The 26,925-nt window shown below is 29.3% G+C and overlaps 1 protein-coding gene across 1 annotated transcript; it reads right to left on the bottom strand.

Annotated features, from left to right (window-relative positions):
* Window positions 1-701: 701 nt before the first annotated feature.
* LOC123306058 (suppressor of hairless protein) lies at window positions 702-25,935 on the bottom strand. The gene is made up of 2 exons (XM_044887927.1): window positions 24,586-25,935; window positions 702-4,146 (listed from the first exon to the last, which is right to left on the bottom strand). The coding sequence occupies exons 1-2, from the start codon at window positions 25,444-25,446 to the stop codon at window positions 3,457-3,459; spliced, it is 1,551 nt and encodes a 516-aa protein (XP_044743862.1). The 5' UTR covers window positions 25,447-25,935; the 3' UTR covers window positions 702-3,456.
* Between the last annotated feature and the right edge of the window lie 990 nt (window positions 25,936-26,925).

The following is a 26,925-nucleotide window of genomic DNA, read 5'->3' as shown; positions in this document are numbered from 1 at the left end:
TTATAATTTAATTTCATAATTATTCAAGGTTTATTTATAACCTAAAATTAGTAAGTCATTATAAACAAATTGCTCTTCAACTATACAAAAATTATTTTAGCAATTTAGTTTTATGAAAAATTGTTGTTATTAAACTGACAAGTAACAAAATAGAGCTTCTCATTTAAAAAATGATTCTGTTTTGTTTCGGACAGATGTTAATCAAGTAAAGACATATCACATATCTTCTATCTTTATCAAAAAGCACTGTTTAATAAAGGTAAAATATATTAGATTTTCTTTAGCTGAATAGTTTTTTGACAATTATCCGAAACAAAAGCAAATCGATGAAAAGGCCTATTGGTAACCAATTTTTGTCAGATTGATAAAAAACACTTATGTATGTTTAAAAAATATGTACATTATAAATATTTTATTTCCCAATATTTTTTGTGTCCATTTTGTACTCACACTCATTAAACAAAACAAAAAATTAAATTAATTATTCAGATCTAAACATGAGTTTAAAATACATAATAAATTTATTTATATGACTGATTTGCATTTTATATTATTTTCAATGTCATGATTACTTGTTTTATAAATTAACATACAGTTGAAAATAACTTTTAAATTATTAATTAAACTTTATAATTGACGATTTTATTTTAAAAATATCAAAGTTACTATGTACACAGAAGCATGATTTTAGTGAAAGCGCCTAAAAAATACACAGATACGACAAATACAGACGTGTTCTTTTAAGTTTAAAATGAGTTTGGATTGAAGTACGCTTACGCATGTAGTACTTAATGTCAAAGTAAATAGCATTTCGAAAAGAGTAATCGGATCACTTCAATCCTATTAAGATTACTTTAATCCCAAAAGAACTGCTTTGAATAATAATATGTAAACAAAATAGTTTGACTGCGTTTAGTGGAAAAGAGAGTGAAGAATATAACGAATCCAACATTCAATTTACAATTGATTATCCAAGTAATAAATTTTTCGAGATATTGATTGATATATGATAATATGTATTATAGTTTTTATTATTGATGTTTTTAACTCTGGAATGGATTGTTGCAAAAAATAATTGAACAATATAAATTCAAACTTTTCATCGCGCTCATTTTTTTCAGTTTATGTTGGCGAGTAAATTCCACCGTCAAATTGCACCTCAATTTACAATTACTTTACAAATTCATTTCCACTTTTAAAGTTCTATAGATATTTTCATATGTTTCATTCCTGTATCAACTGTTAAGATATTTTTGAGGAATGTAACTCTTAAATGTTTGGTAATGACTAGTTCCTCAAAGAATATATGTAAAATTTCAAAAATGTAAATAAATTCGTAGAGCTCAAGTCGATGCTCAGGCGACAAAAATATTTTTAAAAATCAAGTGGCCGAGAAAAGTAATGATTCGGGTCCTTGGGTGGACCTACGAGAGGATCCTCGTGGCTTACATTGATCTTTTTAATTGTTTTACAAAAGGGATCTATTTAAGTCACAAAGTCATCTATCTTATACGTATGCCAATGATTTTGCATTACTTTATAATTGGCATACGCTACACAGCTGTTCTCAATTTAATACGACCCAATCATTAATCAATAAAGTTCAAAAAAAAATAAAGACAATTTTTATGGGCAGGAAATTTCATTTCTAATCGCCGCTTTATTTGGTACCATATTTTCCGACGAATGCATGCATTCTGTCCCAAATAGAGAACGTCTTATGTGCTTTAGTACATTTTATATCAATTAAATCAAAGATCTTTCGAAAGATCAATAAACGTTTTGGAAAATATACCAAAGTTAAACTAGGCGTTTCATTTATGTTTGTCGAGATCTACTCTTCTGTGTAAATAGAACAGCCGTAAAAATATCCTTACTCAATTTGACTAATACTGGAACGTGTATATGTTAGAATTATGTAGTCTAATTTTGTTATTCGAGTGGTTCTATTTAAGAAAGGCATTCTTATCAATAAATAGAGTAAGTTCTGGTACCGTTTGGTGACAAATTCTTCTTATTTGAAGTTTATATATTAATTGACCTAATTGATTTACAAAAAAAAACTGACTCTTTAAATTCGTTGTTTAAATTAAGCCAGACTTATACACACAAAAATTGATAGTTGATATTCAAAGTAAGTTCTTGTATAAATTACGATGGATACCATCTATTACGAGTATGTTGCCAATAAGTTTGACAACGGTAATCGTTGCGTTGTTCCATTTTAACAATCGAATATATAGTACCGTTATAAATAAATTATTTCAATTTTAACAGATCTCTTGCTAAGGACAAAAGCTGCGAGTGAATCAACTTCTACCTTCAAATATTCAGTCATTATTTTTTACTTTTCGTGTTCTAACAGTGTATAAATTAATGACCAACTTTTATATACTGATAGAATATTACAAACATAATTTTTTTTGGAGCAAGTTGTTCTCTCTTACCGAATTATTCCTAATGACGTTCGTGTTCTAACAGTGTGGAAATTATTGACTATCTTTTGTATACTGATAGAATATTACCAACATAATTTTTTGGGGTAAATTGTACTCTCTTACCAAATTGGTGTTAATGACGTTAAATGTACATTATTTATTTTGTTTAGAATCTAAATTTCGTAACAATATAACCATATATGTAATACTACTATATGGCTAGTCGAGAGAGAGGCCCGGCGAATTTCCAACAGTTCAGTAGACAATCGTTTCTCTCTCGCACAATGGTAATTTGCATAAAGCTATGACACGAACTCTTTTAGAACCCACAGACTTAATTTTTTCGGTGTGACAAAAGTCACGGTTTTCTGTCCTTCCTTTCCTACTATACACACATATGATATTTGAAACATTATAGTTCATGAAGACTACACAAGGATGCCGAACTCAAGCGGGAGAATTGACAAGATTTGTCAACGTAATGGTAGAAAATATTTGTATCACTTCGTATCCGCCGCTACTATTCTCTTTGCACCGAAGTGCATTGCAAGAAATAAATACGAACACATACGAACATACGAACGAAATACTACATAAATGCGTCACTATAAAAATCAACTCGCGCCTTACGCTCGCTCCACTATCTCGGTGCAAAAGGAATATTACTGACATTTTATTTGTGACAGTCATTTGTTCTACATGGAGTTCGATCCCCATGGTTCTGACATTGATAGAAAAAACTCTTGTAGAAGATAATGAATTTCGAAAGGCATTTTCTATTTAAAATTATATCACATAAAATAGACTTTTTTGTAGCTTATTTCGTCAGAGCTAGAGATGCTAAAGTTATAAAGTTCTCAATCGCCCGCAACGTAACTTGAACGTTAAATGGAACAACCCCTTAATGATATCTACTCGTTTTAAATTTCAACTACCAGAATTCAACAACATTTAATAAATTTCACAGAAAAAATTGTTTTATACACATCACAAAATTCATAATAAAAACAGTTTAAAATCAATGCATTCCTGGATGTGAATTCCAGGGAACATCTGATATTGCAGGAACGTTATTATTATTATTATTATTACTATTAGAGTTTCTTTGGCTTGATCCTGATCGCATAATATCATCTGCTGGTGTACAATGTGGCCTGGGTCCAGGCTCTGGTGTATATGTAAACGTTAATCCAGTTGCATAAATAATACCATCATTTCGTACCAACGATACAGGTACTTGTGTTGGCTGTCGTACCCATAACCATTCACCGCGAAATTGTGATATATCAGGAACAACACACAACATTGACTCTTGACACCTGTACATTGTTTCAGCTTCTACATCACCAAACCATACTTGTAACGATGGTGTAAAATTATCACCAGTTAATTCTAACATTGCAACATCACCCCCGCCATTTAAATGTAACGAATGTACTAAAGGTACAGGTGTGACAGGCGATCGTACTGGACCCATACCCTCGAAAAATTGATATTCAGCTTTATCTGTGGATATAATTGTCCAACATGCACCATCATTGATCATTTCTTTGTTTGGTTCTTTGGGGCATGGAGTGGCTTGAAATTGTATGATACGTTCTTGTGATAAGCACAGGTACATCCGTTCGGTATCCTTCATATAGAATGCACATTTATGAAGCTGTGAAACTGGATCGTCTGCTTCTAATAACGCCATTTGTTTGTCCACCTGAAAAAAAGGCATAAATTAGTTTTTAAGGTCTTCTGGCACAAATCAAGTGAGATACGTTAGGGCAGAGTAATGGTTAACATTATCATTATTCATATAAATACCTAAAATTATAAAGTGTAATATTCTATTCTTTTGCAAATTTTTATTAATTAAAACTGTTCCTTATAAAAAATGTTCCTTATAAAAAAAATAAACAACTTTTGTTTGAAACATTTTTTCGTAAACGTCACTGTTTACACGTGAGGATGCAAATTAGGGCAAAAGTTTAGTGTCCATTTTCTCCATAACTATAAAAAAAGAGTTGACAATTTGCAGGTAGCTTCAACTAGTGGTCTTGTGAAACATCATAGAAAAACGCACAAAAATTCTAGAAAATATTTTCGAAAACAAAAAAAAAACCATATTTGTGTTGGTTTTTTAAACTCTTTTAATTAAAATAATGCAAGCACAATTATAATCCAAATTTCTATACAGGATATTTCAACAATTAATTCAGTCAATTATTGTTTTCATTTGTTATTTTTATTTAAACTTATTATAATTGCGTGTCAAATTAAGAATCGAATGATTATCTCTTTCCAATGCAGAGATTTCAGAAGGAGCTTACGAAAGCGTCAAAGCCCCCAGTGGGTCCAAAAGTCTTACATTTACTCAAGGGATGGACCACCTTTTTTATGGTCCCGTGTTTTTGAACACTCTGTATAACAATAAGCATAGTATTGAGTATTTATAATTTTTATCAGTAACGCGTTTCTACAATTGGCGACATTTTAATTGAATTGAACACATTTTATTGGCTCTCGATAGTTAATATTTTTATTAAAAATAATAAATAGTTTTAAAATTTGTATATTTATTATTTTTGAATCGAAGAGAATATTAAATTTTATTTACAATGTTAATCAGAATTTGATATTCTTATAAATATTAATTTTATATGTTTATGTTAATGTAAGCAAGCATGTATGGATTGGGAACGTACATACGGCTACTATACGATTTTCTTGCAATACAGTGAAAATTACACTAAATAAAAAACAGCTTTTTGTTTCGTTCTAAATATATTATAGTATGTATACAAGTATTGTATATATTTTAAATTTATACGTTACATATACTATGTATATGTTTGTTTGTATAGTGTATATATGTCCACTGATGAAGTGAGAAGAAAGATATTCTTATCACTTTGTGTGTAAGAGTGGCTATCTTTCTTTACTTACATGACGTAAAAAAACTGTCTAAACATGGTATTTAAACAATTAAATCAGCCAATTATTTGTTTTCACTTGTTATTTATGTATTTTCTGATTAGTAGATTGTTATTCTCATATGGTGCTTTAATTTGACAAAAATAACAAGTGATTTGAAACAAATGACATTTTCCGGTCTAGGACGTAGTCAATTCCGTCACCCCTGTCGTATGTTGGTAGCCTCTTCTTAGCTTAATCCTATTTGTTTATCTGTGTATACAGAACACACAAACGTTTCACACTGCTATATGAGTGATTCAAATTACATATTAACTTCCCAGTATAGGAAGTTATTGTAATTAGGCTAGGACGAGACTGCATCACCAATTTGGAGAAAAAGTGTGTGTGTGTGTGTGTGTGTGTGTGTGTGTGTGTGTACGTATTATTTCACTTAACATATGAGGGTAAGACTGTATACTTAAAATAGAATGAAAATATTACCCAGAGTTCGGGATTCGAACCCGAAGCCTCTAGGATCTTAGTTTTCAATTTAGCGGATGGATTTTTCAAAAGATAATATAAACACTGACAGATTGAATTTTGTAAACATAAACAATTTAAAATGTATATGATTTGAAAAGTGAATAAATGACATGCTAATCATAATATATTATCAACACTAGTCTATTGGTTATTGTTCATGTGGTAGCCGTGAAAACTAGAGATTCAAAGTTCATTCCCTAGCCGTTTCATGATTATTATTTTTGGGCGTAAAGTGGATTTAGAAAAGTCTTGGTGGAATTTTACAAATGATGTAAATTTTTAAATTTAAGAAACGGCATCTCTTGCAGAGTATGAAACGATGCGAAGGCGATTTAGTACTTGTTGAGGCATTACACAGCGGTGCAAAATAAAATCTTCAATAGTAAGATGCAGTTTTCTATCTTTCAACTTAGGTAGCATGGGTAGAAACCAAAAGGATAATAAACTTGGCACGAAGCTGGAAATGTTCAAGCCAAAAGACAAAAAATATTATGGATTTTTCAAAATTAAGACGCAAAATTAAGACAACGTATCACACTGTGTGAAAGGAAAAATAGTAAATATTCGACGTTGAGGAAATCTTTCCTATCAAACGATGAATTCATCTGACGAACTGAGTATTGATGGACGCTGCCTGCTTGGTTATAAATGGTTTTCACTGTAATTTAATTTTCTGTTTGCTATTTTTATGGATTTTTTAAACAAATATAATGTGTGAATAATTAAAACTTGTTGAAATTATATCGTAAGTATGATATTTGAGATATATCAATGTTTATTAATTATTTTTTATTTCTGTATTTACGGATTAGTGATTGTTATACTCTTGAATATGGATCATGATTCCTGCAACTTTGTTGTACGTCGAGATAAAAGTTTCTAATTATGATTTTAAAAAAAATTAAAGTGATTTTCTTTTTTAAATAAAACGTTAGAAGAATTTAACGATTCTATAATAATTTTTTGAAATGTTAATAAGAATCACCTCTGACGATAAAAATGTTATTAATACATTTTTTTAGGTTATTAATGCGAATATTCCAAAAACGGCTGCCCAGAAAAATTGGAAATTTAGCATGTGATGACCCATGTCTGGGGCATTGTAAAATGCTACTGTATTTGCAATATAGTAAAATAATCAGTGTTTATTTCTCGAAATGGGATGAGGCCACAACTCTATTACTAGTTTTCGTAATTATAATCACACTGAAAAAAAAAATTAAAAAAATGACAACCTCATCCCGAAGTTGGTCGTTTCATATTGAAATAAAGTAAAAATACTTTCAAACAATTTCCTAATAATTAGAATAAGTACAGCTAAAATTTTGTATTTACAATAGAATGGAACATCCTGTATCTAGAAAAGGGTCTTTCCTATATCTAGAAAAGGCTATAAGTCTATTGAAAAATTATCATTATTATAATGTGATCTTTATTAAATGAAATTCAGCTATAACATGGACCACTCTGAATAAGTTACCCCGTGCACCCCAAACGATATACTCTTATCTACTTTCATCAAGTCCCGCAGTGACTGCATTACTCAAAATAGCAATATCTCAGATTTATAAAATTTAATGGTTGATAAATTGAATAGGATATTATTTAAAAATTTATGATTTAATATTTTGTTGATTATTGCAAAATAATGATTTGATAAGGTGTAAATTAGATTTTAATAAAACTATCATATCTTATTTTAATGTCTAAATTTATTGGATACACAACATATAAATTCAATATTATTTTTAATAAAGTATAATAAATATTTTTATTAGCACTAAATATTGTTCTACATGACCAAATCAAATAAACTGAAATATATATTTTCACCAAATATTAAAAAAAAAAAAAGTGAAAATAAACAATCGACTGAGTTAATTGTTGAAATACCTAAGTAATGATGCTAAGAGTTAGCATCCTGATATACCTAATTCCCGTAAAGAGACGAATATTTCCTGATTACCTTTTAAATTACAAATTCCGAAATAAATAGACAAATCAATTAATTTGATTTTTGAAATAAATTATTCCCAAATAATAATAATAATAATAATTGACATGATGATGTATTATATAATAAACGATGTTTAAAAATATTATTTTGAATGTGAGTAAATATATGAAATGTTATATGTATGAGAAAAAGAACATTTTAAATAAAATGTAATAAATCCAAATCCATAATGTAATAATAATTTATTGAATTTGAATTAATCAAATAAAATTTCAACAAGGAGAGAGAAATTAACCAATAACCTTTAATTTAATTTAGTTATATTTACATATTAGTTATTATACCATGCATATATGAAATATACATAGTATTATAAGTTTAGTCCCAAGTTTGTAACGCTTAAAAATAATGATGCTAGGAAAAAAATTTTGTCATAGGTGTTCACTAAATCACCTAATTAGACAATTCCGGTTGTCCGTCCGTCCGTCTGTGGACACGATAACTCAAAAACGAAAAAGATATCGAGCTGAAATTTTTACAGCGTACTCAGGACGTAAAAAGTGAGGTCAAGTTCGTAAATGAGCATCATAGGTCAATTGGGTCTTGGGTCCGTAGGACCCATCTTGTAAACCGTTAGAGATAGAACAAAAGTTTAAAAAATGTTCCTTATCAAAAATTAAACAACTTTTGTTTGAAACATTTTTTCGTAAACATCACTGTTTACCCGTGAGGGCGCAAATTAGACGGAAATTTTATAATATGTACTATACTTAATTATCAGTTATGTATGTGTCACATGTTTGTATGTGTATTGTGATAAAGAAATCAACACTGTCTATGCATGGTATTTCAACAATTAACTCAGTCAATTGTTTGTTTTCACTTGTTTTTAATTAACTATTACACAACATAATACATTCAGTCAATCAACCAGTAATCGATATATTTTGAAATTTTTTGTTCATTTTAATATTTTTAAATGCATATTATCAATATTTTCACAATTCCATAGATATGTGTTTTTGTGTTAACATCAATCTCTATCTCTACTCATATCCCTATATAATATTATAAATGTGAAAGTAAGGATGTTTGTGTGTGTGTTACGCTTCCACGCAAAAACTAATGAATGGATTTGAATGAAACTTAACCATAACATAGCTCATACATGAGCTATAATTTATCTCCAAGAAAATTTAAACCTGTACATATATTTTACCTGTGTAAACCAATTCATTACCCTATTTCGATTGTTATGGAAGGGGGATAAGTGAGAGCAAGAGAGGTGGAGGCTATAGTGGTCTTTACTTTTGAGCACAGCGAAGCGGGGGGTATAAAGCTATTAAATAATATTTTTGACAAAATATTTAACACTTTGTTATTTTTTATCGACCAGAAAAGGTCAATTATTTTAACTAAGTATGCATCATTTTATATTATTCGTAGAAAGTTCATACAAATATTCACCGATTAGTACGGCGACTTCGCTCGCATTTCGTGTACCCTAATTAATACCAAGATTTCTTTTAGTATTTTGAAACATTGGCTATTATGAATTATAAGCGCAGATTATTGGAAAATTCTCATCTATTATTATTACACATGTTTTAAACAAATAATGGATATTGCGATTTTTTATCTGAAGAATTATTTTTTTAATTTTTTGGATTACGGTATTTTGTTGAATATTTTTAGTAAAATTGACCTTTTTCAAGTTATAATAGGTTGAATATTGGAAAACAAATGCATAAATAGACGTTTTCTAGAATAAAAAAATATTGTTAAAAAATGAAATTTTAGTTTGACAAAATGTTTAAAGATGGAGGAGCATCAAGGCAATTTTTGGACAAAAGGCTTGTTTTTTTCTTTTATATAAAGTTGGACTAAGTCTAGATCAATTCTGAAAATTTTAGCGAGGGAGGTCTGATTGCCCAAAGTCGTTGGAAATTACAAAAAAAGTATTTAAATTAAAACTAAAACCTTAAAAAATTAAATTATTGAAAAAAAAACCCGTTGTGCCCGACTAATTAAGGATGTATGAGCCTCAAAAGAAAAAGGTTGCCAACTTTCCGCAATTCTATTTGTTATATTAATGAACGATTTGATTTATCTGATATCTGATGACCAAGAAGAAGTTGATACTATATGAAATTAAAATTTTAGTGTATGCTAATGATATTTTCTGAATCGCCCACTATTTATAAAAGTAATTACGATTAGCTAATTCATAATGATGATGACTACATGGTAGTTGAAATGCGTATTTGTAAAATTAAAAAATTGACCAATGAAATTCAGGCAAAAATCGTAATTTTATATAGCCATGAAGATTAAAAGCATGTAATATAATGTTCTCGAGATTTAAATGATAAATATATATTACAAAACACATATAATCTAAAAACAATAAATTAACTATGCGTGAAATTTTTTATAAATTATCTCGTTAATATGCTATATTAAAATTGATTGCTCTATTAACTGTCACACAATTGATGAATTCTATGGAAAATTCGAAACAATTTTAAATACACGCTTAGCTTATTGCAGCATCAATCATTCAAATCACAATCGAATTTTCCGTAATCATATTCGCATAACGTTGTATATTTATACCCTGTATATATGTAATATATATCAAGGTATACTAAGTTTAGTCCCAAGATTGTAAAACTTAGAATATTGATGCTACCAACATGGTATAGGTGTTCATAAAATCACCTTATTCATTTATAGCGTATCCAGTATGTAAAAAGTGAGCTTAAGTTCGTAAATGAGCAACATAGGTCAATTGGATCTTGTAAGATAGAAGATAGAACCGTTAGAGATAGAACAAAAGATTAAATGTAAAATATGTTCCTTATAAAAAAATAAACAACTTTTGTTTGAAACATTTTTTCATAAACGTCACTGTTTACCCGCGAAGGCACAAATTAGGACAAAATTTGGTGTCCATTTTCTCCAAAATTATAAAAGATAGGGAATTGAAAATTTGCAGGTAGCTTTAACTAGTGGTCTTGTGAAATATTCTCGAAAAACAAAAAAAAACTCTAGAAAATATTTTCGAAAACCAAATAAATGGCAACTGAACGGTCGCCATAATTGTGTTGGTTTATTTCAACAATTAACTCAGTCAATTGTTTGTTTTCACTTGTTTTATTTTGGTTTATGGACAAATTTATTTCTTAAATTTTTTTTTACCATAAAAAAAGGATATTCTCGAATAAATTGAATTGCATACTCTGAAGTAGATAAGAATCACAAATTTTAAAGGAAAATATAGCTATTGGTATTGTACTAAATAAAAGTGATATATCAATAAGAATTATTAAAACATAGCACAACAATCAAAGCATATTAACATAGAATATGGAATATTTGGAATTTTAAATAATCTATTTTACTTAAAACAAAAATTTAATATTATTTTATAAAAATTAATAATGACATGGCAAGACGCAAATACAATAAAAAATATTACTATTATTTTTATTATTGTTATTTATTGACGACTGAATTTTAAATGATTTCATTAATATTTTTACAACAAAAAATCAATAATTTATTAAATTTTATAAATATGTGTACGTACCTACACATATCTAGATATCATTATTATCTTCTATAATATAGAATCTATATTATTATAATCATGAAAATTTGCGAGGGTGGATGTCTGGATGTTTGTTACTCTTTCACGCAAAAACTACCGACTGGATTTTAATGAAACTTTACAATAATATAGCTTATACATCATAATAACACATAGACTATAATTTATAAAAATGCTATCAGTTAGCCTCCCGCTTAGATGCACGGTTTCGAAAACGCCTTTAAATTTTGAGGAGAGGGGATAAATTTTTTCCTTTAACTCGATTATATTAGCTTCAATTCTATTATTTTAAAAGGGGGGGGGGGCGTTTTGAAGGGGGGGGGCCGTTTAATTTTCGCACCTGAGTGCCTGATTTGATTAACAATATACAGGATGTTCCGTGACTCGATGGTGATAGCTTAAGAGTATATTCTCTGAACAATTTTAAGTCGAAAGTGCCAATTGGACTGTTGTCAAAAATCCAATAATTAAGGGGGCACTATTAACTTTAACCAATAAAGTAAAGATGTTGCTGAATAAAGTAGTTTAATGTTTTATTAATAAAAAGGTACTCCAAATGCAATTCTGCACATTTTCGTGTTTTTTCTTCAACTTTTTAGCATCAAAATTGACTGGGATATGTCACTTTTTACGATAAGTACTTTTTTTTAAGGGGCCGTTCATAAAATACGTCACGCTAAAATTAGGATTTTGAGACCCCCTACCCCGGTTGTCACACTGTGTCACACTTTTTGTAACCCTCTTATAAATATTACGTCACAAAAACTAAGTCCCCCCTCCTCCTAAAACTAGCAAATTTTGATTAATAGTACACCAGTTTTTATATTAAAAAATATTAACTTTTTTTTTCCAATAAAATTTAAATAAATTAACAAAACCCTTTTATAATGAAAATAAATAGTGTTTTCTATTTATCAGAAGTCCAAGGATTCTGTAAATGCTCCGATATGTATAATAAAAATTTTTAAATTTAGCTATCTGTATATTTACTTATTCGAAATGAATGCTTTTTATCATGACAAAAATTGAAAAAAAAATAGCTGAAAGAAATTCTCCAATAAAATTTTTTGATAACACATCTTGTCACACTCAGCAGAACACCTCCCCCCCCCCTTGAGTGCGAACGTATTTTATGAACGGCCCCTAATGTGAATATACTTGCATTGTAGTTATTGGTACTTGTCGTTAAAAGTGGCATATCTCCTCAGCCTATTTTTAAACTAAAAAGTTGAATAAAAAACGAAAATGTGCAGAATGACATCAGCTACAGCTTTTAATTAATAAAACATTAAACTACTTTACTCAGCAATGTCTTTACTTTATTGGTTAAAGTTAATAGTGCCAATAACTCCTTAATTATTGGGTTTTGGAAGAAAGTCCAACAGGCACTTTCAATTTTTCAGAGAATATATTCTTAAGCTATGACCGTGGCGTCACGGGACACCCTGTATATACAGACAGACATGTACATGTATTATGTATTTTAATTAAAACAGTGCATAATATATGTATTTACATTAAATATTAATTATAAATTTTATATTAAAATTGAAATCAAAATACAAATCAAAATAAATAATAAAATAAATAAATTATTTTTATGAATAAAATTTGATATTGATATGATGATGAATATCTAAATTTAATATTATGTAATGAAAAATGATATTTTACTGAATTTTATCAAAATTTATTATTTTATTATAATTATTATCGTATACTGTTCTTTTTTGAGTAGTTTTATACGATTTTTGAGTAATCGTGAGAATCATTATTTAAATAATCATTATGTACAGGATAATTTTTAAAAAATTAAAAAACCCTCATATTTTGAAAACGGAATAGTTATAATGCATTTTCATTACCTCTAAAAGTTGGTTAATACTTTTTTTCACGTTTTATGATTTTCCTATCCATTGAGTGGAAACTTTAAAAAAATCACCAGGTATACATTCAAATTTTTTAATTTTTTAAAGTGTAAAATAGTCATAATTCATTGAGTATATCAGAAAAGATAGCCGTGAATTGTTTTACATTTACTATTTTAAATTTTTACAGAAATCTTTAATTTATGGTTCAAAATGATGATCATAGATGGAGCAGTAAAATGTCAGATAAAATTTCATTAATTTTGTTAAAAATATATCATTATAAATTATAACTCATGTGTTATTCTGATGTTTGAACTATATTATTGTACTGTTTCACTTAAATTCATTCGCTAGTTTTTGCGTGAAAGGGTAACAAACAAACAATCATTCTTACTTTTAGAATTCAGTACACTATTAAAAGAAAATATTATTTTCGAATCTTTCATCTTTCACTATATTTATTTATTCAATCCTTTCTAAATATTTCGAAGTTTCACAAAAAAAAATTGCTACTACAACCTCTTAATAGTCTTTAAAGTTGCTTATCAAACCATCAAACTTTATCATATTATATTTTCTCGGTGTTTTTAGATAAGAAAATTTCATTTGTATCAAACCATTTGGTCATGTCAAATTATACTATTCATATAGTGTGCTTCTTATTAAGAAAGTTTTTACAAAACCACTAATAATAATATTTGTTATTATTACTGCAAGATTAATTTAACTGGAGAATATAGTAATCTTTTGACGCATACAATGCCTTGTGAAAGATACATACACTACTACTCGTAGGCTAGATTTTTCACCATAAATTTTTATCCCAAAATTTCTTTCCCATATTATATACCTTCTTACAAGAAGAAATTTCGACGAAATCCAAATAAACCGAAATAGTAATAACAAAAATTAGTTAACTTGTTACTAAGGCTGTCAAGCGTAACATATATTCATATATTCATATAAAATTGTAATTATATATAAACATACAAGATGCGTCATTTAATCGTTACATCCAAAAATACTCTAATACTCCAAATCAATCAAAGTCTGGTTCAGACAAAAATTATTGAGTTTGATGACGGCAACTAATTCCGACATTTAATTCGAACTAATTCTGACAAAGGGAAATTCTGCCGGACACAAGCATCAATAAATATCCGGAAGTCCCATTTGCGAACTGCAAGTTGCTCCTCAAAGAGAATATCTTAAAAAAGGAAAATCTTAGATGGAGGGAGGAACGTACTTGTGGTACTACAAGACAGATATGGTCTGAGTTCAATCATAGGCGTTCCGAAGATCTTAATCACTTCCAAGGGCCTCTGTTATGCTGAACGCCTGGGCCTGGCAGTGTATCACGACTACTGCAGGAGCTGTCACAGTGATGAGGAGGAGGAGACAATGTTTCATTTTCTCTGTCACTGCCCAGCTGTTGCCATGAGGAGATGGACTTACTTGAGTCAGCCTCTCTTTGGCGACCTCTCCGACCTAAAGTCCGCTGACGTCAAAGCACTTCCGCTGTTCATAAACAGCTCCAAATTGTTCATGGAGTAGTGGCCGGGGATGGGCCAACCCTTTTTCGGTGTCACAACGGATCCTATGGCCTAAGTGTGTCCCAGCCCAGGACAGCCGTTCTAACCTAACCTAACCTAATTCTGGCAACACTTAACCAATGAAAGATAGAAACACACCTTAAAATAGAAAGTGTTTCTCATTAAAAATTTTCGTTAATTAAAGTACATTCGTTTCGAATAATTTCAAATTAAATGCGGCTTAAAAAATCAATCATGACCCAAATTAATCACAAAAAAAAATGCGCCTAGTTATAGAAACCTTAGTTATAGAATCGTTAAGATGAAAGTTTTCAAGGAAAATGAAGATTATTACTAAGAGTAATTACTAGGTCTTTAAGTAATAATGGTAGCTTCGACTTACAAAGCATAAAAAATATTAAAACAAATTCATTTGGTTTCAAAACCAAAAGTAACATGACCTTAAGACCCATTTTCAACTTTTAAAATAAAAAATTTTTTTTTTGTAAGGAACAACTTCAGTTGACTATTACCCCAAAGATATAGGTCCAATCAGAGGTGAGAATAACAAATTTCCCTTCAAACTCAATAACTTTTGTGCGATTAAAATTTTTGATGCATGTCACAAGATTTTTGAATGTATCGAATAAAATGACGCACCTTGTAGATGATAAAATACAGTTATTTATGCGTGTTTCACGGGCTGTTTATCTTTCAAAACTAGACGACACAGATGATAATTAAACTAAACTAAATACAATTAATTTAATGAATAATAAGTTTTAAAGTAATTGAACATTGTAGACAAACAGGAATATTAGGAATTCCAGGAAGATCTTATTTTATGTTTTATTTCCAGAAGATACAAAATTTATTAATAATTAAATGTATGACTGTTATAGTTCCACCAAAAATCGTTACGGGAATCTCCTAATTAATCCTTAATTATCTCCTAAGAATATCCTGAATTCCTTAGGAGATATTTATTTATTAATTTAAATTCTTATTTCTTAACTTATAAGAAATAAACTAATCGTAAAATTTAGTATCGTAAAATTCTGGTAACACCGTTGATGTCACCAGAATCAAACTAAAAAAAAAAGTTATTTGGTTTTGAATATTAACATTTATTTTCCAGCGTGATATCGCAGTGAGATTTCTAACTGAAGATATCCTGCCAAAAATATTTTTTACTTTTATAAATTAAACTATGCTTTACTTTAAGCTGTCCTTATGTTTTTAATACTTCATAAAGGATGCTTTAAAATCTTCTGAAATATTTATTTGAGAAATAATTATAATATAATAATTATTAAGAGTAGTTGACCCATGCCAAATTTTCGCAACCCCTAAGTAGGCCTTAAACCCAATCGAAGCGAAAGTCAATAGAATTTTGTCTATTAAGAAAATTTTGTTACATCCAAATTTTTTTTAGGCAAATGATAGGCAATTCTTTTACACAAATATGTTTAAAGTAGCAAGTATAAAATTATTGAATCATCGATCTAATATCATTTTTTAAATATAATTTTTTGTAGCGAAAACAATAATTTTCAATTTTCAGCAATGCGTTTAAGAAAGAGGTGTTATAGGTGTTATATGTTTCTTTCTAGTGTTGTAGCTTCGATTCCCTTTAAGCTGTACGATTCTATCGCTGCTGCAGCTGTATGTGCTGGGTACAAGTCAACGCGTATCGAAGCTACATCCAACTCATAGCATGAAAACAAGCCTATAATGTACCTTAATGTATACATACGGACTCTCTCATACTCCTGGGAGATGTATTATGCCAAGATGTAAATTAAACAACTAGTATATTATACAGGGTGTTCTGTTATTGCCTGCAGAAATCCAGCTTACCAAAATAAGCTCATCAAAAGCAACAAAAAAACTCTTTTCCAAATTTGGATCTGAGGCCTATATTTGGAAGATGCGGGTATGACAAAATTGATTTTGTTCATTCACTGACTATCATTCGATAACCAGTAGCCAATGATAATCAGTAGATCTTAGGTTTCATTTAATAATGAAAGGGATTTTAAAAAAAAAAGTATAAAATGATTTAAGTAATTGCCTCTTGTGGCCACAAGAAGTCTACAGGGGGTGGTAAGGCTAAATTATATAGTATATGACTAATATAACACGCTTTGAAAGTGCTGAAAAATAATTTATTCTCTAAGTGAGCAGTAGATGAAATAAGTTTCAGAACCTCGAATATCTTTATGTACAATTTCAAAGGTTGTATCTAAATTTAAACTAATCCATTTTTGATTGCCATAAACAAATTCTATTTTAATTAATAAGGCAGATTAAATAAAAACTTGCATAAAATAAACAAAAAGTATAAATGCATAAGACATTATAGAAATGTACTAACGAATATAATATAATATGATTAATAAATTAATAATGTTATAAAAATATGATATGCTGATGACGCGCGCCTTTTGATATTAGTTAAATAATGTTGTTCATCAGTTGTTGATCATGTTTGATCAACTATATGTAAGTATATGTATTTTATAATATATTTATTACCCATAGTGTGTTCACGACGCGGCCGCGAACGCATTCAACGGTACGGTGCTGTGCGGTGCGGTGCGGTGGGACCGTGGGAACTCTTTTTAGGATGAAATCACATACGGATTTGATTACAAATACAAACACGCTCTCGTGTACTATGTTATGTATATACATATATACTTATAGTTATAGTATTCTAGTATAGTAGTACATATATTATAAATATTGTGTGTGTATTTAAAAACTATTAAATATACATATAACAACATTATAAATAAATAATTTACAAACTATAACATTTTTTATTGTTTTTAACGAAAAACAATTGAAAACAAACAATTGACTGAGTTAATTATTGAAATACCATGTATAGACAGTGTTGATAACTCTATCACATTACACATATACCTATACATATCACACAAGCATAACTGATATTCCCATATAAAATACATACTGAACAATTTGCGACTAATTTGCGCTCTCACGGGTAAACAGTGATGTTTACGAAAAAATGTTTCAAACAAAAGTTGTTTATTTTTTTTTAAATTGTAAACGCTGTAAAAATTAAATTTCAGCTGGATATCTTTTTTCGTTTTTGAGATACCGTGTTCACAGACGGGCGGGCGGACAACTAGATATGGACTAAATAGAAGATTTTTTGAGCACCCATATCCAAATTTTGTTCGTAGCATCAATATTTTTTAGCGTTACAAACTTGAGACTAAACTTAGTATACCTTGATATATATTACATATATACATACGTATTACAAGTGATAACAAACAATTAACTGTGTTAATTGATGAAATACTAAGTACAGACAGTGTTGATTACGCAATCGTTTGTTTTTTTACGTTATGGAAACATAAACAAACAAACACATACATGATAGATGTTACGTATAAATTTAAAATATGAACAATAGGTACTTGTATACAGGGTGTTCTGTTATTGATAGTAGAAAATTATACCAGTAAATTAAGCTTGTCAAGTCAAATGGAAAAGCTCTTTACTAAATTTCGATCTGAGGTCTGATTCGGGAGATGTAGCTATGGGAAAAATAGAGAGATTTATGAATTCACAAGCCTATCAAATTCATTAAATTAGTAGGTGTCACTTTGGAATATAGAGGGAACTATCATAAAACAATAATCTAGGTTGTTCATTTACGAACTCGACCTCACTTTTTACGTCCTGAACACGTTATAAAAATTTCAGCTTGATATCTCTTTTCGTTTTGGAATTATCGTGTTTACAGCCAGACAGACGGACAGATGAACAACCGGAAATGGACTAATGGGGTGATTTTATGAACACCTATTCCAAATTTTGTAGGCATCAATATTTTTAAGCGTTACATACTTGGGATTAAACTTAGTATACCTTGATATATTTCATTAAATACATGGTATAATAAATAACATATTAGTTAAATTCTAATTTACGATGTGGCTAGATATACACGGTTGCACATACAAATAACTAAAAGAATGATACCCGATTTAAATAAAAAATTCCAAATTTACCAACTATTAGTAAAAAAATAGTTCACTAATGACTATTAATTACATTTTAATATTTTGGGTTGACAAACAAGGACAAACAGTAAACGAAAAACGAATGAAGTTTCAGCGCCAAATTAATCAGGACGCCAACGGAAGCTGTAGCTGTAAATTTGCATTAGGGGGTGCCCTTTTTACGGGGCTTTTTTCTACATATACATCATGCACTTTACACTCTTCCTACACTGTACCAAAAAGAACTTAAATTATACAATTCGTTTGGTAAATCATTTCGCATGTCACATTCATGAGTATGAGAGAGTACATATACATTAAGCAATGTGTTTAAAGAAAGATACTATTATATGTTTGCTTTTGTGCTTGCAGTATATATTTGTAGGTTTGTCCAGTGGCTTAAAATTAAAAACTCTATTTTAAAACTTTAAATACTCTATCTTTATAAGTTCAAGAAAACTGTAATACAGATCATTTAACGATACTGCTCCAGCAGCCATCTTAGAACTCCAACAGTAAAGTACGTTTTTAAAAAATTGAAATGGGGAGTCGAAATATAGCATATTTGAAGGAGCTGATTTATTAAGTAGTCGGTTTTAGTTGTTTTTGGTAACAAAAACACAGGCACACACCAAAAGGGTTTTAGTATCATTAAAACCATCCAGTAGTTTTTGTGTGATGCGCCTAAAAACACACACAACAGACAGATAGACAACAGTTTTATAGTAGTAAAGAAATGAAAATAATTATCAGCACTTAAGTTCTATTTAATGAATTATATTAGAAAAACCATTATCAGAAATATAGATAGCGGGTATCCAGATACATCGTTTTATTTCATAACTGTTACCTATTCGGTGTTTCATAAATATTTAACAAGACAAGATTAGAGATTAGGAAGCATAGAAAGATAAAACACCTAACGGAAGTTATCTAATTTCATATCGATAAAATATGTAATTATTAATATCTTGCAGGTAGGTCGTATATAAGTGTAGGTCCAAACTAGTTTGACACTCCTTATATTCGGATATCGTCAAATCTATTTTTATTTGAAATGATAACGTCTTCATTAGTACACATTTAATTCTAGCACAAAAACTCATTTAGTTTTCGTAGCTCCTGTGTGAAGAATTTTTTTAATTTTTGTATTTAAATTATCAATTGTAAGATTTTAGACATTAAATTTAAATTTTTTCAAAATAATTTTCTATCGTTTAATCTTCAGCTTATTATACAGTTTGGTATTTATTTATCCGGTTAATTAAGAATTTCTCTAATTGAATTAATTTAAAATTTTATTCTCCTCTCAAGGGTCAACTTTATAAAACCTTAAAATTATAAGCCTCCACTTTTTATTACAGCTTCATATTTTTATACCATGTATACATGAAATATATCATGGTATACTAAGTTTAATCTCAAGTTTGTAACGCTTAAAAATTTGATGCTACAAACAAAATTTTGGTATTTGTGTTCATAAAATCAACTAATAAGACCATTTACGGTTGTATGCCTTTTTGTCAACTCGATAACTCAAAAACGAAAAAAAATATCAAGCTGAAATTTTTATAGCACAAAAAGAGAGGTTGACTTCGTAAATGAGCAATATAGGTCAATTATGGCTTGGATCTATAGGACCCATCTTGTAAACCGCTGAAGATAGAACACAAAAGTTTAAATATATAAAAATGTTCCTTACAAAAGAATAGAAACTTTTGTTTGAAACATTTTTTCGTTAACATCACTATTTACTTGTGAGGGCGCAAATTATATTATGTTTCTGAGCTAATTTGCGCCCTCATGGGAAAACAATGATGTTTACGAAAAAATTTTTCAAAACAAAAGTTGTTAAATTTTTTTATAATAATTTTATTTTATTTTTTATAAGGCATTTAAACTTTTGTTCTATCTTTAATGGTTTACAAGATTTTGACCTGTGTTGCTCATTTACGAGCTCGACTTCACTTTTTATGTCCTGAGCACGCTATAAAAATTCACGAGGACAGACAACCGATAATGGACTAATTAGAAGATTTTATTAACACCTGTACCAAAATTTTGTTGGTATAGCATCAATATTTTCAAGCGTTTCAAACTTGGGACTAAACTTAATATACCTTGACATATATACATGGTATAAAATGTCATCAAAATCGGAATTGTTCTTCAGGATTTAAATGTGAAAGCCTTTATAAGGATTATACTTAATAAGCTATTTTTGACGTTTAACATCCACAATAACGGTAAAATGAATGTCAAAAATATCTTACATGGTACATACGTCAGTAGTCATTGCAGAATAAGATTTTGAACAAAAATTTTCTTAAATTTAATTTGGATCTTGCCGGCGGCTTATCGTCGCTGCAATCTTAAATCATTTCAACTTACAACATTTGAAAGAATTATATAAAAACAAATAAATTTTTATTAATGACTTTTCAAAACTGATTTAACACAATTAACATACTCAAAAATAAAACCGCCTTCAAAATTATAAACTACTTAAAAACAAGACATTTATATAAATATTCGTTTTTCAATGTAATTAATTATATTTGATTATGTAATTATTATTTTAAAAATCAAACAACAACACAAATTCAATAATTATATTTATTTTTATATTGTGATGGCAATAAATTTATAATTGGCACGGAAATTATAAATTATAAAAGTCAAAGAATATACAATTAAAAATTTTTAAACAAATTATTAATTAAAATTTTTATGAACGAAATCATTTTTAACAGACTAATTTCTAATGCAACTTTAAAAAATAAAATCCTATTGTCATTAAGAATTCGCTTTGTTGAGAGGTGCCCAAAAGTACCGCGAAAAGCTACAGTGCGGCACACATCAGCATTTTTATACCCTATATATATGAAATATATATCAAGGTATACTAATTTTAGTCGTAAGTTTGTAATGCTTAAAAATATTGATGCTACGAACAAAATTTTGATATATGTGCTCATAAAATCACCTAACTAGTCCATTTCCGATTGCTCGTCTGTACGTCAGTCAACTCAATGACTCAAAAATGAAAAGTGATATCAAACTGAAACTCAGCAACTTTCATATGTCAAGGGCCAAGACTTTGTTTCACTTTGCTATTTCAACTTGGCATTTTCTCACATTTTATTATAAAAATTATTGTTTTTATCAATGAAAAAAGGTATTTTGCGTTTATTATTTAGGAATATATGACAAAAAACCAAAGGGGGTGCTTTTTCACCTCTATCTTCAATTTCCACCACCTTTCTTTAATACCTCATTGAACGATTCTTGCAATACAAACCCCTGAACGCCGTAGTTCCTTTCTATATGGCATAATCATTAGTCTAATAGTTTAACAACTTCATCAATTTTGGCTTTAAAAAAATTTTTAATTCAAGCTCCTTTAAAAATTTTAATAATCTTTAAAATTGTACCGTTGCGTTCCTTAAATCTGTTGCTATAGGCACGGATCTGCATGACTTACCGATAAATCTAGCACTGAGTATAAGTCGTACAAAACGAAATGGGACCGTTCGATAGAGAGTGTAGATTTATGTGCAAATATGTGCACATACACATCTATTCGTTGAGTGCGTAGTCATGATAGGGACAATAAAATCAATGAAAGCGTTTTCAGTGAAAAATTTTGGCGATCAAGGACGCTGTTATGACTTATTTGCAGTTCTTTACATGTTAATGTTATAGAAAATGTCAAATTAAAATTATTAAAAAACACTAATTAATTAAACTTAATGCATTGAAAATTGTGAAAATAATAAATCAAATTGCACAAATATTATTTTTCAAATGTAAATTATCATAATTATTTATTTAAATTTGTGAGACAATAATATTAAATTTTCAATGTAAATCATAAATACAATCCATACAATTATATATACATCCATTCAGTTCTATAATTAAAGTAGTGTATCGTTACCATTGAAACGCCTCCAATAAAACTCACACACGGTGCGAATACCTAGTTATTATCCGTCAACAATATTATTAGAGCTAATTGTTAATCTTATTTGTTATAAAATAAATATTTTAATTATTTTGAATTTACAATGCAGAATATCATGTTATTTTTCTTTTATAATTTTAATTTAATCAACAATAGTTTATATTTTTTCATATTTTCAATGTTAATTATTAGATAATTTCCCGTAAGATGATTCATAAGGGAAATGTCTAATTCAACAAAGTAGTCAACAAAACAAATCATTTTCATTACCACTTTTAATTAAATCACACGTTAGATATCAAAAATTAAAGAAAATATAATGAAATATTTTCTTGAAAATTTCGATTTATTATATTAGTCTAGTCAACAACTTCGAATTGGTGAAATATAGAAATACTGGTCGTAAAAATATGTGTGATAGATCGTTGAATTCAGAATGATGTCTAGAAAAATGTGCTATAAGCGTTTTTCAGCACATAAAAAATTGCATAAGTTATAAACAATTAAAAATGAAAAAAAAAAGAAATTTCGTTTTTCGCCAATATTTCATAAATATTTAAAAAAAAAAATTACAACAAAATTTTGGTATAGTTGTTCATAAAATCACCTAGGTAGTCCATTTCCGGTTGTCCGTCTATCTATCGGACTGTGACTACGATAACTCAAAACGAAAAGAGATATCAAGCTGAAATGACGTACGTAAAAAGTGAGTTTGAGTTCGTAAATAGCAACATAGGTCAATTGGGTCTTGGATCCATAGGGCCCATCTTGTAAACCGTTAGAGATAGAACAAAAGTTTAAATACAAAAAATGTTCCTTATAAAAAAATAAACAACTTTTGTTTGAAACATTTTTCATAAACATTATTGTTTATCTGTGAGGACGCAAATTAGGACAAAACTTCCATATTCCAAGTGTCCATTTTCTCCAAAACAAAATACTGTTATTAAACCTATACTGTTATTATGATATATGAAATATATCAAGGTATACTAAGTTTAGTCTCAAATTTGTAACGCTTAAAAATATTGATGCTACGAACAAAATTTTGGTATAGGTGTTCATAAAATCACCTAATTAGTCCATTATCGGTTGTCCGTCCGTCCGTCTGTAAACACGATAGCTCAAAAACGAAAAAATATATTAAGCTGAAATTTTTACAGCGTGCTCGGGACGTAAAAAGTAATGCCAAGTTCGTAAATGAGCAACATAGGTCTTGGGTTCGTAGAACCCATCTTGTAAACCGTTAGAGATAGAACAAAAGTTTAAATGTAAAATATAAAAATAAACAACTTTTGTTTCAAACATTTTGTAGTAAACATCACTGTTTATTAGTGAGTGCGCAATCCCCGCAAGGGACAAGTATGTATGTCTGGCTATCTAAGAGTGAGCTATTTCTTTTTACTTACAGGACGTGAAAAAACAAATTATTCTGTAATCAACACTGTCTATACATGGTATTTGAACAATGAACTCAGTCAATTGTTTGCTTTCACCTGAATTTCCACCATACTATTATAACGAGTGATTTTTTGATGGGACCCCCCAAATTTGTTTTTTGAGGTCTTTTCAGCTCTACACTTTCGGCCCTGAAAGCTTTATAAGGTTTTTGTCTAATTTCATCGAGTTCCGAGTTCTATTACAAGGAACCGTCAAATTTAGCATCTTTCATTGATTTAAGAATAATAGATAATGAAGGTAATTTTCAAATACTTACTTTACGTATAATTAATCTTGGCAATGCCATTCCAGTCACCGAACATACCAATTTAACAGTCGATCCATAATGTACATATCCATCGCGTACTTGAAATTCCTCACTTTCACTTTCATTATCATCTAATAAATGTATTGTAAATGCACCCCACTGTGTTGAACTCGCATGAAAATTACCATTTTCTACATGTAAATATCGTGTTGATACAGTTTGTGAACGTAATCGATTAAATAGTGCAACTTTAGTACCGCTTGCAATACATAAATCTGCATTCTTTAACGATTGTTTCTTCTTTGACGGTTTCGATATCACTTTAATACGTTTACTATGAAATACACCAATATCATGTCCGGATCCATAAAACATTTTCACTGATAACATAAAATGTTTTCGTTTATCTGAATCACTTATATACAGTGTTTTAGCCGCACAATATTGTTTACCATTATTTAAATCTAATTGTTGCATATCTTGATCGGAATTACCGATACCAATAAATGCACATAGCTGTGCCGATTGATCCGATTCACCATCACGTAACATTTGTTCTTGACGTAATCGCCAACCATCACCGAATAAATAAATACATGGAGGAGGACAAAAAAAACGTTTTTCATTACCATAGGATTTTTGTGCAACTTTTGCATGTAAAATTACTAAAACCATATCGGAACGATCACGTAAATATCGTTCCATTGCTTCGCGTGTTAAACGTTGATCTTCGCTACGATATCCACCGACACCGGGTAGCGTTGCCGCTGCACCAGGATAACGTGGATACACTGCACCATGTTGAGGTGGTGTTGGAGATTGTGCACCATGCGCTAAACCAGGTACAGGGAGTCCATACTGATGTGGCATTTTGTTTTTTATTTGTTTTTAAAACAATTTTTTCTTATTCTGATTTTACTTCGATTTATTGACAAAACAACATACCTTTAAATCGATTTAAATTTGCAGTTAATCATAAGTTTGTGAGATTCACTAAATTTTATAGTTCAAAACACTTTCTTAGAAAATTTACACAACAAACTGTTTTAATTGAACTATTGTAATAATTTTCTTGATTTAAATTTTTTTAATCAGGCCACCATTTCAATTAAATAATAAAACAAGTTTAATTCTACAAATATTCATTCATTAAATAATAGGATTTGATTCCAAACAAATTTTGTATTTGTTTTAAAAAAATAATTTTGTTGTTTTATTGGTTAGGTTTTCTTGTGTTCTGTTAGCCTACAACACAACTGAAAGTTTCAAACAACACGCTTCACTGTCAGAAATCAACTTCATGACGATATGATGGGTACTATACGGTTATTGCAAACAATATTCCCCGTCTAAATTGATTGGAAGCACTCTCCACTCTGTTTATAAAACCATATAATACTCTATTTCTGTTTGCCTCTCCATTCAAAAAAACACCTGTTCACGAGGTATAAATTCCCACCAGTATAGCCAACTGTATAATGTTGATCATTGATTATTACGTCTATGTACAGGCCTTTGTATGTATTTTGCATAGAGAGCTAATATATCAAAAATCCTTACAATTATTATATCATGTATATATGAAATATACATAGTATATTAAGTTTAGTCCCAAGTTTGTAACGCTTAAAAATAATGATGCCAGGAAAAAAATTTTGTCATAGGTGTTCACTAAATCACCTAATTAATCCATTTCCGGTTGTCCGTCCGTCCGTCTGTGGACACGATAACTCAAAAACGAAAAAAGATATCGAGCTGAAATTTTTACAGCGTACTCAGGACGTAAAAAGTGAGGTCGAGTTCGTAAATGAGCAATATAGGTCAATTGGGTCCATAGGACCCATCTTGTAAACCGTTAGAGATAGAACAAACATTTAAATATAAAAAATGTTCCTCATAAAAAAATAAACAACTTTTGCCGGAAACATTTTTTTATAAACATCACTGTTTCCCACGAAGGCGCTAATTAGGTGCAAATTTTATTGTATGTATTAATATGAGAAAATCAGTTATGTGTGTGTGGCCATTTAAAAGTGGATTTCTTTTTTTATTTACGTGACGTCAAAAAACAAATGACTACGCCATCAACACTGTCTATACATGGTATTTCAACAATTAACTCAGTCAATTGTTTGTTTTCACTTGTATTGATTTGTTTTTGACTTTTGAGACAGTGAAATTTACTTTTTTGACTTTGTAAAGTTCCAAGTTCAAATCATTGAAAAGAATAGAAAACCAACTGTGATCTTTATCTTTGTTCGACAGTTTACAGGCTTTTCAAAATTTCCAATAAGGTGAATTATCCATAAGCCAAATCAGGCACGTGTCTGCAGGTGCGAGGTTACAAAG

Source organism: Chrysoperla carnea, chromosome 1 (assembly GCF_905475395.1).
Source record: "Chrysoperla carnea chromosome 1, inChrCarn1.1, whole genome shotgun sequence".
Taxonomy (NCBI): Eukaryota; Metazoa; Arthropoda; class Insecta; order Neuroptera; family Chrysopidae; genus Chrysoperla; species Chrysoperla carnea.
Note: the sequence above shows the minus strand (reverse complement) of the source record. Positions and strands in the feature narration are given on the sequence as shown.

Coding starts and splice junctions, on each gene's coding strand:
- LOC123306058 (XM_044887927.1), bottom strand. CDS start 25,446: ATGCCACATCAGTATGGACTCCCTGTACCTGGTTTAGCGCATGGTGCA. Junction 4,147..24,585: donor CAAGATTAATTATACGTAAA/GTAAGTATTTGA, acceptor CCTTTTTTTCAG/GTGGACAAACAAATGGCGTT.